Below are 12,246 nucleotides of genomic sequence, written 5' to 3'. Positions count from 1 at the left end.
ACAATCTGGCTAGAAAAGAAAGAAAACCATTCCAAGATATTTAATTGTACAGGGAGCTTACAGGATTGATCGAGAGCTTAGCTTTTCACAATAGTCCAGTGAATAAGAAATGCTCCTGACAAACGATCAATGATGGGATAATCACTCTTTATCTCCCTCCTCATTCTTACCTTCTTTCTTTCAGGAGAACAGGGTTCAGAAGTCAAAAATCTTTATAGACGCCGCTTTTAAATTAAGCAGAAAATAGACATTGACATATTTGTTAATCTCCCCTAAATCATTACCGGGGCTGGCTGCTTTGCCGTACAAGGAGAGGGGGGCCCTCCGCGTGTCGCACAAAGGTGTAACTAGCTTAAGAGCAGCTTTCTATATTTAGAAAATAAAATTTTAAGAACCTTTTTCTCCTCCTGACCTCCTCCCTCCCCTCCAAAAAGGCACACAAGTCTTTGGCCTTCTCATGTGCATTTTAAAACACACACCTTCTGTACTTTGGTCTTCTCGCTGTTGGGGCACTTTTTTGAGGTGGGTCTTGAACTGTGACCACAGGCATCACTGAAGGAACCCAGCGAGGCCCCTTTAAGGTGCTCTGTGCTCTTCCTGTTCTTGGGAGGGCGGGGCATTCCATGTGTTTCCTTGATCATTTTTTTCAAAACTCTGGAATAACTTGACTGGGTGGCCAGGGCCTTCTTCAGTCCAGGTGCCGGCCCCCTCTGGGACCTGCATCTTGGTAAAGCCAAATCCTCCTTTCCAGAAACTTCCCCTCCACCTGGAGCTCCTCCCTCTTCTGAACTCAGTGCTGAGCCTTGTTCTTAACTCCTTGCCAGCAAGAGGAGCCAACACTCCAGCTGGGTTGCTTCTGTGGCAGCTCCCAGGGGAGCTGCCTGGTTGCCCTTCGTTTTTATTGGAGGTATGGCACAGGTTTTGGAGAGAACAGACCCAAGTGTAAGTTCTGACTTTGTCACTTGAAAGCCAGATGCCACTGAGCCTGTGATTTCTTGTTTGTAAAACAGGGAGTCTGTAAGGTGGGGTTGTTGTCAGGATCAGAGATAATGTACGTGAGGCAAGGCGGAAAGTGCTTAGTAACACCGAGGTATGCAGTGGGCAGCAGTTTCAACAGCTGGCCAGGGCTGAATTGTCCATGGTGACTTTCGAGCTAGGGCCTAAAAGACTAGTGTGGTGACTGGCATAGCAGATGCTTAGGGTGTGGGACGTATGGTCCGTGGGATGTCTGTGTGCACTCGGGCACCACGTTGGTTGCCATCAAGGAGAATGTTGCAAGGGCCTGGAACTGCTGGTTTAGCGGTATCTGCACTCCAGCCATCCCTGGGCCTGAGCCCCAAGCAGGGCTGTGATCTTACCTGCTGTTGTAGTAGGTCTTGATTTCACAGTAACAGGAGCCCTTAAATCTTAGGCCTGGGGCTGGCACAGCGGGTTAAGCCTCTACCTGCAGTGCCGCCCATATGGGCGTCAGTTCATGTCCTGGTTGCTCCACTTCCAATCCAGCTCCCTGCTAGTGCACCTACGAAAGCAGTAGAAGATGGCCAAGTGCTTAGGCCCCTGTGCACATGTGTGGTAGGCTCAGGTGAAGCTTTTGGCTTCAGTCTGGCCTAACCCTTGCCTTTGCTGCCATTTGGAGAGTGAACCAGCAGATGGAAGATTGCTCTCTGCTCTCTTAAACTCTGCCTTTCTAACAAACAAACAAATATTTAAAAAAGAAAATAAAATATTAGGCTTATGAGGTAACTGCATTTGACCTATAGAGTGGGAGTTATTGGAGACATCATCCTGGGTTTAGGGATGGGATGGGATGGGTATGGAACTGCTTTACCAGCTGGGGGTCCCCCTTCACCACTTAGCATTTTCTGACATTTCAAAGGGATACTACCACGGAAGCACTTGTCTTTTTTTTTTTTTTTTTCTTTTTTCTTTATTTGCAAGGCAGAGTTAGAGGGGGAGAGAGAGAAGAGATCTGGGGCCAGCAGGTAAAGCTGCTGCCTACATTGTCACCATCTCATATGGATGCCAGTTTGAGTCTTGGCTGCTCCACTTTTGATCCAGTTCTCTGCTGATGCACCTGAGAAAGCAAAGGAAAATGGCACAAGTGCTCAGGCCCCTACATCCATGAGGGAGACCTGGAAGAAGCTCCTGGCTTCTGGCTTCAGTCTGGCCCAGCCCTGGCTGTTGTAGCCATTTGGGGAGTGACCCAGTAGATGGAAGGTCTCCCTTTCTCTCTCTCTCTCTCCTTCTCTCTCTCTCTCTCTTCAATGGCCAGGCTGAGTCAGGCCTAAGCCAAGAGCCTGAACTCCATTTGGCTCTCCCACATGATGCCAGGGACTCAAGCACGTGGGCCATCTTCCACCGTTTTCCCAGGAGCATCAGCAGGAAGCTGGGACTTGAGCCAGCACTCACACATGGGATGCTGGCCTCGCAGGCATACGCTGCTGCCCCACCACACCTGCCCTGAGCACTTCTGCCCCAAGCAAGCAAGAAGGGACAGCATAGCACTAAGTTGAAAAGCCTCAGGGGTCAAACTGCCGCATTTGAGTCCTGGCTGTGTCCCCGTCTGGCTTTGTGACCTTGGTAAATTATGTAAGTTCTCAGTTTCCTTGCCTCTAAGGTTGTTGTGAAGATTAAACGTGTTAACAGACAGAAAGCACTTAGAATGGTGCCCAATAGCCTGTAAATATTAACTTTGAGTATTGAGAGTGTGTAGGAAATGACCAGAAAAGACATATTTTTTCAACTCGACTAATTTTTCAAGATTTACACAGAAAAATTACAAGAGTAATACAAGGAACTTTGGATGCCTTTTCCTTTTTTTAAAGGTTTTTATTTTTAAAGATTTATTTATCTATTTGAAAGAGCTAGAGAAAGAGGCGTCTGGCTCCTGCTCTCACAGCCACTGCAGTACACCGAGCTCTACAGAGACAGCGCCAGGCGGGCCCTGGGTGACGCTGCCTCACTGAGGAAAAATAACTGAACATGGGCAAAGGAGGGTCCTGAGAAGCCGAGAGGTGGACGTCGTCCTGTGCATTCTTTGTGCGCACTTGCTGTGAGGAGCGCGAGAGGCACCCAGAGGCTCTGTCAGCTTCTCAGAGTTTTCCAAGAAGTGCTCAGAGAGCTGAAAGACCACGTCTGCTGAAGAGAAGGGAGTCTGAAGACGAGGCCAAGGCAGACAAGGCTCGTTACGAAAGAGAAGTGCAAACCTACGTCCCTCCTAAAGGGGAGACGAAAAGCAGTTCAAGGATCCCAGTGCGCCCAAGAGGCCCCCTTCGGCCTTTTTCTTGGTCTGTGCTGAGTATCGCCCAGAAATCCAAGAAGAACATTCTGGCATAGCGAGCCATCCACTGGTGACGTTGCAGAGAAACTGGGAGAGATGTGGAGTGACACCCTGCAGATGACAAGGAGCCACGTGCAGGGAAAAGGCGGAGAGGGGCTGCCGCACACTGGGCCGAAGGGAGACCTGACGCAGCAGGAAAGGGAGCCGGCAAGGCCGGAACGTGCGAGAAGGAGGAAGAGGGGGAAGAGGAAGAGGAAGAAGGTGATGATGAATAAGTTGGTTCCCGCGCAGTTTTTTTTGCCTTGTCTATAAAGCATTTAACCCCCTGTACACAACTCACTCCTTTTAAAGAAAAAAAATTGAAATGTAAGGCTGTGTAAGATTTGTTTTTAAACTGTACAGTGCCTTTTTTGTATATTTAACACACTACCAAATGTCTTTATTTTTTAAAAAAATTATTTATTTGAAAGGCAGAGTTACAGAGGCAGAGGTAAAGAGACAGAGAGAGGTTTTCCATCCACTGGTTCACTCCCCGGTGGCTGCAACGGCCAGGGCTGTGCTGATCCAAAGCCAGGAGCCAGCAGCTTCCTCTGGGTCTCCCACACGGGTACAGGGGCACAAGGACTTGGGCCTTCTACTACTTTCCTGGGTCACAGCACAGATCAGAAGTGGAGCAGCCAGCATTTGAACCGGCGCCCATATGGGATGCCGGCACTGCAGGCAGTGGCTTTACCTGCTATGCCACAACTGAACGTGTCTTTAGATGGCCCGGTCCTGGTGGTATTTTCAGTAGCCACTAACCTTGCCTGGTGCAGTGTGGGGGTTGTAAACTGGCATGGAAATTTAAAGCAGGTTCTTGTTGGTGCAGAGCACAAATTAGTTGTATATGGGGACAGTAGTTTTTTCATCTTCAGTTGTCTCTGATGCAGCTTATACGAAGTAATTGTTATTCTGTTTACTGAATACCACTCTGTAATTGCAAAAACAAAAAACGTTGCAGCTGTTTTGTTGACATTCTGAATGTTTCTAAGTAAATAGTTTTTATTATTATTATTATTATTAAAACAAAAAAGAGAGAGATCTTCCATCTGCTGGTTCACTCCCCAGATGGCCACAACGGTCAGAGCTGAGTCGATCCGAAGCCAGGAGCCTACCACATAGCGGGCAGGGGCACCAAATACTTGGGCCATCTTTGGCTGCCTTTCCAGGCAATTAGCAGGGAGCTAGATCAGAAGTGGAGCAGCCAGGACATGAATCAGCACACATGTGGGATGCCAGTGTCACAGGCATCACAGGCATTACCCACCAAGCCGTAACACCAGCCCCAGGGTTTTGTTTTGTTTTGTTTTGTTTTTAAGGTTATTTATCTGAAGCAGAGAGGGAAAGATTGATCTTCCATCCACTGGTTCACTCCCACATGGCTTCAGTAGCAGGGGTTGGCCAGGCTGAAGCCAGAAACCAGTCTGGATCTCCCACATGGGTGGCAGGGACCCAAGTATTTGAGCCATCACCTCTACCTGCATGTTAGCAGAAAGCTGAATGGGAACAGAGGTGAGACTTGATCTCAGCCTTCCAAAATAGGGTGTCGGTGTCCCAAGGAGCAGCTAAACCCACTGTACCAAAACACCCACCCCGGACTCACCATTGCTGACATGTCGCCCCACCTGCTCTAGCACTTGTGTGTGTTCATGTGCAGGTGCTTGTGTTTCTCCCACGCACTCGGTTGTGTCTCTCTCTCACTCCATGCACAGACACATGTCCTCTGACTCATTTGAGAGTAATCTGGGCATCATGCTCCTCTATCCATAACTATTTTTCTTAAAGAATTATTTATTTATTTTGAAAGAGGAGTTACAGAGAGAAGTAGAGCCAGAGAGAGAGAGGTCTTCCATTCCACTGGTTCACTCCCCAAATGACTGCAGTGGCCAGAGTCGAGCAGATCCGAAGCCAGGAGCCAGGAGCTTCCTCCAGGTCTCCCACGCGGGTGCAGGGTCCCAAGGAGTTGGGCCATCTTCTACTGCTTTCCCAGGCCATAGCAGAGAGCTGGATCAGAAGAGGAGAAGCTGGGACTAGAACTGGCGCCCATATGGGATGCTAGCACTGCAGGCTCGGGCTTTAACCCGCTGTGCCACAGCATCGGCCCTACCTCTGTCCATAACTATTTAGAGTGTATTTCTAAGTACACAGACTTCCTCTTACATAACCATAATGCATTTATCAAAATCAGGAACTATAAACATTGATACAGTACTGCTGTCTAATCAATTATTCATGTTAAAATTTTACTAGTTTTCCAGTAACGCCCTTTGTGGTGTTTTTTTTTTCTTTCTTTCTTTCTGTTTTTGGAGCTGAGATCCGTTCCCCAACCATACACAGCAATCTGTTATCAAGTGGTTTTAGTCTCCTTCAGCCTAGACTCATTCTTCAGCACTTGTCTTTTGTTCTTGACACTGTTGACAAGTGCAGGCCACTTTTTGCTAGCGTGTTCCTCAGTTTGGTTTGTCTCCTGTTTTCCCATAGCCAGGTTCAGATTCTGCATTTGGAGCAGGAATATTGCCGAAGTGATGTTGTCTTCCCCTTGGGACACTGCAGCAGGAGTCTCCCATGACAGTCTGTCTTGTTACTGATGATGACGATTTTTATTACTTGTTTTGTTCACTCAGTCCATGGCAAAGGTTCCCCTCTGTAGCTGGTGGGTTATGTGTAAGGAGATCCTTGGAGACCACGGGGGCATCTGTCTCATCCAGTGTTCACGCCCTCAGGTTGACGATTGTTGGCACTCGGTCCCTGCGATGGTTATGAAATGGTAGCTTTCTAATGCCATCATTCCTGCTGCAATGGGGAGTGTTCCCTTCCTTTTCCCCCCACTTAATTATCTGTGCCAGGGCAAACTCATGGATTCTTACTTCATTCCTGAGACACCTTGGTTCCTCTCGGTAGGGAAGGAAAGACACCAACTTCCACATCAGGGGTGGTCTCCCTGAGGAGGGCTTGTCTCCTGTCAGCCTCCACCCACCTGTGCTCAGGTAGATCCATGCTAGAACGAGCGGGCCTTCGTGTCCCCCTCCCTGGACGTGGGGCCCAGTGCAGTCTGGCCATGCACCTGTTGTGGAGGGAAGGTGGCTGAGTTGTTAGGAGGCTGAAATGGCAGGCCAGGGCCTGTCCTGTGCGTGGGAACTCCACGGGAGGCAGTCTTCAGTGCCTCCCTCGGCAGCTCATGGTAGTGAGGGGTTTAAAGAACAACACAGAGGTGGAACTGGGCTCCCGCAAATCTCCTGGAAGCAAGAGCAGGTACTGCAACCGCACCCCGTCCTGTGAACACGTGCCTGCCTTTGATCCCCACAGCTCACGCAGCTGCCCGGGGCTGTGATGGCCGATGATTCATAGTGGACAGGCCTGCTCGGGACAGGGCTTTCTCTGCTGTATCCCTTCATTGGCTGGCCTCACATATTTATTTGTCAGCTTTGGTGACAAAGCACTTCAGGTTGTCCCCAACACCGGGGCTGTCACCTATTGCTCCTACAGCTAGACTTCCTCCTCCTTAGTAGGCAGGCAGCTGAATTTACAGTATTGATTGCAGCTCGCATCCTGAGAGTAATGAGGAAGAAAGGCACAACGGAGCAGCACCTCTCTGGGACACCATTGATTGGAGGGGGCAGGTCCTCCTTGCTCTACGGAGTTCCAAGCCTGCTGTCTGCTAAGGGGAGGTGACCTGTGCTGGTGAGCTCACTGGGCCACCTTGCTCCTCCAGCCCAAGAACTAGGGCGTCTCGCTCGCTCTGGTCAGTGCCCTGGCACTCGCAGCCCAGTTAGGAGACCAGGGGCAGATCTGCTGAGCTGACGAGACACGTGGTTCTGGCTTGAACCAGATTGAATTCTACTAATTCGAGGGTAAGAGCATCCCAGCCTGAGTGGAAGCTGTGGACAAGTGGCTTGCAGCCTTCTTGGGTATCCAGACACTGGGAGGCAGCACCACTGGTTCGTGCTCAGAGCACAGAGGGAAGCTGTCCCCACACTGACACTCCGACGTTGGGCAGCAGGATGGGCAGGGTGGCAGTGTGCCAGCCCTGGCCTCTGGTGGGCACAGAGGCGCTAAGGTGGGCTGGTAAGCAAAGCAGGTCCCTAAGGGATGTTTGCACCTGTTCGGGGAGAGCCCCGGGAAATGGGGCTGGCGTTGCTGCTTTCACACTCGTGAGCTTCTCAGAGGAAAGAGGAGGTGGGGGCTCCCCAGGGCAGCACAAGGACACATCTGGCGTCTCGCAGACCCTGGTATGCAGCCGTGAGAGGTCGTGAAGCCCGTGGAAGGCTGGGCCCCAGGGGGAGGGGGGCGGTGGCTGCTTCGCTGCAAGGGCTCTTGGTCACCACAGGGTGTGACAGGCAGGTCTGTGTAATTGCAGGCACCCCAGAGCTGAGCCCCACCGAGCGGAAGGAGCTGGAGAGCAAGCTGAAGGAGCGGGAGGAGTTCCTGACTCCCATCTACCATCAGGTCGCCGTGCAGTTTGCCGACCTGCACGACACCCCGGGCCGGATGCAGGAGAAGGGTGTGATTAACGTGAGTGCGCAGCGAGGCCGCGAGGGGGCCCGCAGCCGGCAGAGCTGGATTAGAAACGCTTGTGCAATCTGACCACTTCCAGGTTTCTTAGAAACTTTCCCTTCTCTTAATCCATCGTCATCCTGAAACAGCCTCTGCCTCAGGTTTCCATGGACTCCTCAGGAGGCCAAACACATCGTGCTGCAGGGAAACCGAGTCACACGTGCCCCTACTGGTGACAGCTGCCCCTGCCTGCAGACTGGGGGTCACTACAGCCTCGGGTCACTACAGCATTCACGTGTGCTCTGCACGCAGCTGGCTGAGCTGGCGGCTCCGGCCTGATGCCGCCCTCTCTGGGAGTTCCCAGCCATGCGGGGCTGGCATTAAGCAGGCCCATGTGTGCACGGTACACAGTCAGCAGGGCATGCGGCTGCAGTCTTGTGCTCGGGGACTCCTAGAGGTGCTTGGGAGCTCACAGCCACGAAGAGCTTGTTGGGAAAGTGGTTTTCTGCCTGTGGGGTGCCCTGCGGGCTCCGTGCTGAGCCAGGCTCAGCCAAGATCAGCCTTGTCTGTGTGCAGGACATCCTGGACTGGAAGACATCCCGCACCTTCTTCTACTGGCGGCTGAGACGTCTCCTGCTGGAGGACCTGGTCAAGAAGAAAATCCACAACGCCAACCCCGAGCTCACGGACGGCCAGATCCAGGCCATGTTAAGGCGCTGGTTTGTGGAAGTAGAAGGAACAGTGAAGGTAGGCGGGGTGCCTGCAGGGGCCCGCGGCTGTATTCCTCACCCCTGCAGACGGTTGCTAGGTCTCAGGCAGGAGTAGAATGGAAGCAAGGCCTGAGCCCTGTCCCCCCGTCCCCCAGTGACATGTCACGACGTCTGTTAGAGATGGGGGGAGCGTGTTGTGCTGCTCACGCGGTCACTCAGCAAAACTGAGCAGCTGCTGTGTAGCAGACAGTGCACTAGGCCCTGGGGACGGGCAGTGCCGGAGGCGGGCACTGCTCCTGCCTACACGGGGGCAGGCGTTCAACACAGCAACGGGCTGAGAGAGCACCGAGGGGACGGCGGGGCCCGAGGGGGCTGGTGGACTAAGTGCTATCTCAGCACAGCGGTCTGCAAAACTGAGGCTGAACGAGGAGGAGGGCGGGCAGGAGGCCAGGAGGCATGGCCACCCCAGGGAAAGGCAGGGTTATAGGACGGCTCAGAGATCGCGGCAGGGGACTGTGTCACGAGTGTGGACCTGTACTGAGGTCTGTGGGAAGCCACAGGTGTTTGAAGCAGAGTGACATGTGCTGATCTCTGTTTGGGAAGACCTCGAGGGGGCGTGATGAGGGTGGGGCTGAGGGCAGTAGCAGGCACCAGGGAGGCTGCGGCGGTGGTAGCGCGGGCAGCAGACACTGCAGCTACAGCTGAAGGGCGGATCTCGCATCAGGGCCGGAGGGCAGCGCCCACTGCGTGTGGGGAGCCGGGGGCGGGGTGCCTGCTCAGAGGGGTCTCATGGAACTGGTGTGTACCCGAGATGGTGTTCCGGTGCTCCTGCCCCAGAGCTGGTCGGGGGAGGTCCGAGGCCAGGACCATGTAGCACAGGCACAGCATTTGCCCAGAGCGGCTGACTGCACGGGACAGCCCACGGGAGAAAGGGAAGAAAATGTGGGGCCTGCATTTATGTGTACAAAGCAAAAGAAGTTAACCTTTATTAGTAGTGTATGGCTTAAATCATATATATTACATGTATATTAGTATATTGGTCTTTTTAAATGTTATTGAGAAGGAGACACATACAAACATAGGACTCCCGTCTACCAGCTCACTCTGCAAATGCCCACAGCAGCTAGGGATGGGATGGACCCTGGCCAGCAACCAGTGACTCAATCCCGGCCTCTCCCAGGTTCTGCATCGGCAGGATGGTGGAGTCAGGCGCTCTGATGCAGGCTGTGGGCGTCTGAACAGCCAGGCTGATGCCTGCTCCTGTTCTCTGATAGCCACGTGGTCAGAAACACTGCTGACTGCCAGGCTGAGGGGCCGGTGGCAGCCTCAGGGGTCCTAGCCTGCCAAAGGCCTCTTGCCGGCAAGAGCTTCCCGCCACCTCGGCCGGCCGTTCGCAGGAACAGACTCCAGGCTTGGCCACCTGCTTGAAGGCCAGCGCACCGGGCTGCTGCTCAGATCCGCCGTTGTGTTAGGTCTGCCTGTTTCTTTACGATCGAAAAGCTTCTTTGGATAAATATTTCAGATGTGCAGCGGGGGGCGCAGCCTCCCCCAACATTTGGTTCAGGTTAAGGTCAGTCTGTGGCATCATAATTGAGTGAGACACTTTTGTCAGTGGCTACTGGCAGCTTCTAGTGGAAGTTGGCATTGAAAATCACACAAGTGTAAAATAAGAGGTTGTTCTCCAGTTAAGAGTGGCCAGCCAGGTAAATGGAGTGTGTGTGCGGGGGGCCAAGAGAGGCCTGGCCACCTTCCTCCCACATTAGTCCCTAATGGACGTGCACAGCCTCAGTGGGCACAAGGATGAGGGGAAGGAATAGCTTCCCTCCAAGCATGACGTGCGCAGATAGGCTGCAGTGCGCTCCCAGGGGTGTGGTGTGTAAGAAGTAGGTCATTGCCACCTCCCACCCAGCTGGGGACAGTCGACCGTGTGCACAGCCCTGGCTAGGACTGCCACCAGCAGACACCCAGCCCCAAGGCACTGGTGCCCACTCTGCCCGCAAGTCGGGGCTCCTCTCCCTCCCCCCGGCTCCAGCAGATGCCGGTGCTCCTGGCCTCAGGGCAGCCGTGGAGATGGAGCGAGGACAGTGACCCTGTGGTGTCAGGGCTCATGACTTCGACACGTCCTTGCGCACTGTGCAGGCTCTGCAGCACCTAGTTGCGTGTCGGGCGGGCGGTGCAGTCTGCAGTGCCCTGGAGAGAAGCAAGTGTGGGACCGCTCAGAAGAAGCTGCACGGCCTCTGAAGGGCCGACGTGGAATTGCGTGGTGTTGGGAAAAGGCTTGACACCCACCCCCCTTGTTTTGTTTGGGTTCTTCAAATAGTGACAGATGCTGCGTCTCTCAGGGCAGCGAGAGTAGACCTCCGCTTTGCACAGGCGGCCACCCTCTGCTCCCCGCCGTGGCCACCGCAGGGAGAGATGCTTGGTGGCTAGCATCTACCAGCCAGGCTGTGTGTTCTTTTTGTCCCCAGAGAATTTTCTTTCTGAATCCTGAAAAACAGATTCCAGGACAGAAACCTGAAGACACGGTGACGGTGTATAAGTGAGCGGCGTAATTGTTTTGTTTCCTGTGGAGGCATCTGTTACCAGGAGTTATGGGATTCTGTCTGGCTCTACTGGGACAGCCCTGTCGTAGGAAATAGTAGGGTTTATGGTTCCTAGTCTCACCGCAGGCAGAAGCAAAACATCACTGCAGCTCCCTGAAAAAAAAAAAAAAAAGAAATACCCCGAACTGGGGTTTAAATTGGGTCGTGAGAACGTGACACGCTGCTACACGGCATGTTTTCCACCTGACTCAGACCCAGTTGGAGGTGTGTGGTTTTTCAGTTTCTGTGGCCCGCCAAGAGTAGACAGTGAGATTCGGAATAGGAGAAGGTGGTTTGGGGCTCTCACAAGCTTCTGGTCTCCCGTGCCAGCCCGGCAGAACCACGCGAGCTGCCCTTCCTCCGTCATATAGGGTTGAGAGAATTTTAAACAAGTGCAGAGCACGGATGGCACTGAGCAGACACTCGGACCAGGCCTGTTTGCTCCAGGCAGCGCGAGGCGTGTGACACCAGCCTCTTGGGGGAGGGCACGTGGCTGCTGTTCCCGCAGCAGCTGCGCAGCGAGCAGCGTCCACCGTGGTTTTGCACAGGAGCACACACAGGGCGTCGCTGCCGCTTCGGTTTCCAAATGGAGTGAGCGCCAGGAAAAACCGCGGTGAGGATGCCGGAGGAGCACACTCCATGGTTCGGATCACTTGATGACGTCCACTGACCCTCATGGCCAGGGAGGCAGGCAGGGTGAGGCCCAACCCAGAGAGCATGGCGGGGCCCTGCTGAGACAGTCCAACAGGCTACCCAAGCCCATGCGGCCTTGGGACTTTGTACTTCAAAACCTGTGAGCAAAGTCTCTTCGCCCTCTGGACATCTGTCAGGCAGCCTGTGGCCATGCGAGTGCAGGGGCACTGAAAACGTCTTCCTGAGCTGTGTGTGACCTGCGGGATACGTGTGCCGCCCGCCCGGCTCCAGGAAGCTGAGACCCAGGAGGGGCCTCCCCCACTGGAGGCTGTCCAGGCGCTCCCAAACGGAGTTCTGTGCAGGGCTCACAGCCTGCGGGGCGTGCCCTGCTGTCCCACTGCCGAGGAGGCTTAACAGCTATCCAATATGTTCGAAATGCAACTTTCCTAACAGGTCATTTAGATTCTGCAAGATAGCCTAATTACTACATATGATTAGTGAGGCTGAG

General features: G+C 53.4%; 1 protein-coding gene across 10 annotated transcripts in view; it reads left to right on the top strand.

Annotated features, from left to right (window-relative positions):
- The window catches only part of ACACA (acetyl-CoA carboxylase alpha), a 318,070-nt gene that overhangs the window by 300,924 nt on the left and 4,900 nt on the right, over positions 1–12,246 (top strand). For all 10 annotated transcript variants that reach the window (XM_008271159.4, XM_008271164.4, XM_051824672.2 and 7 more), the window contains 2 exons: positions 7,677–7,831; positions 8,390–8,560. In XM_008271159.4, coding sequence (XP_008269381.2) covers positions 7,677–7,831; positions 8,390–8,560 — 326 coding nt within the window. The remainder of the gene's footprint in view (positions 1–7,676; positions 7,832–8,389; positions 8,561–12,246) is intronic.

Source organism: Oryctolagus cuniculus, chromosome 17 (assembly GCF_964237555.1).
Source record: "Oryctolagus cuniculus chromosome 17, mOryCun1.1, whole genome shotgun sequence".
Classification (NCBI taxonomy): domain Eukaryota; kingdom Metazoa; phylum Chordata; class Mammalia; order Lagomorpha; family Leporidae; genus Oryctolagus; species Oryctolagus cuniculus.
The sequence above is the reverse complement of the archived record's forward strand: the minus strand, read 5'-3'. Positions and strand labels throughout refer to the sequence as shown.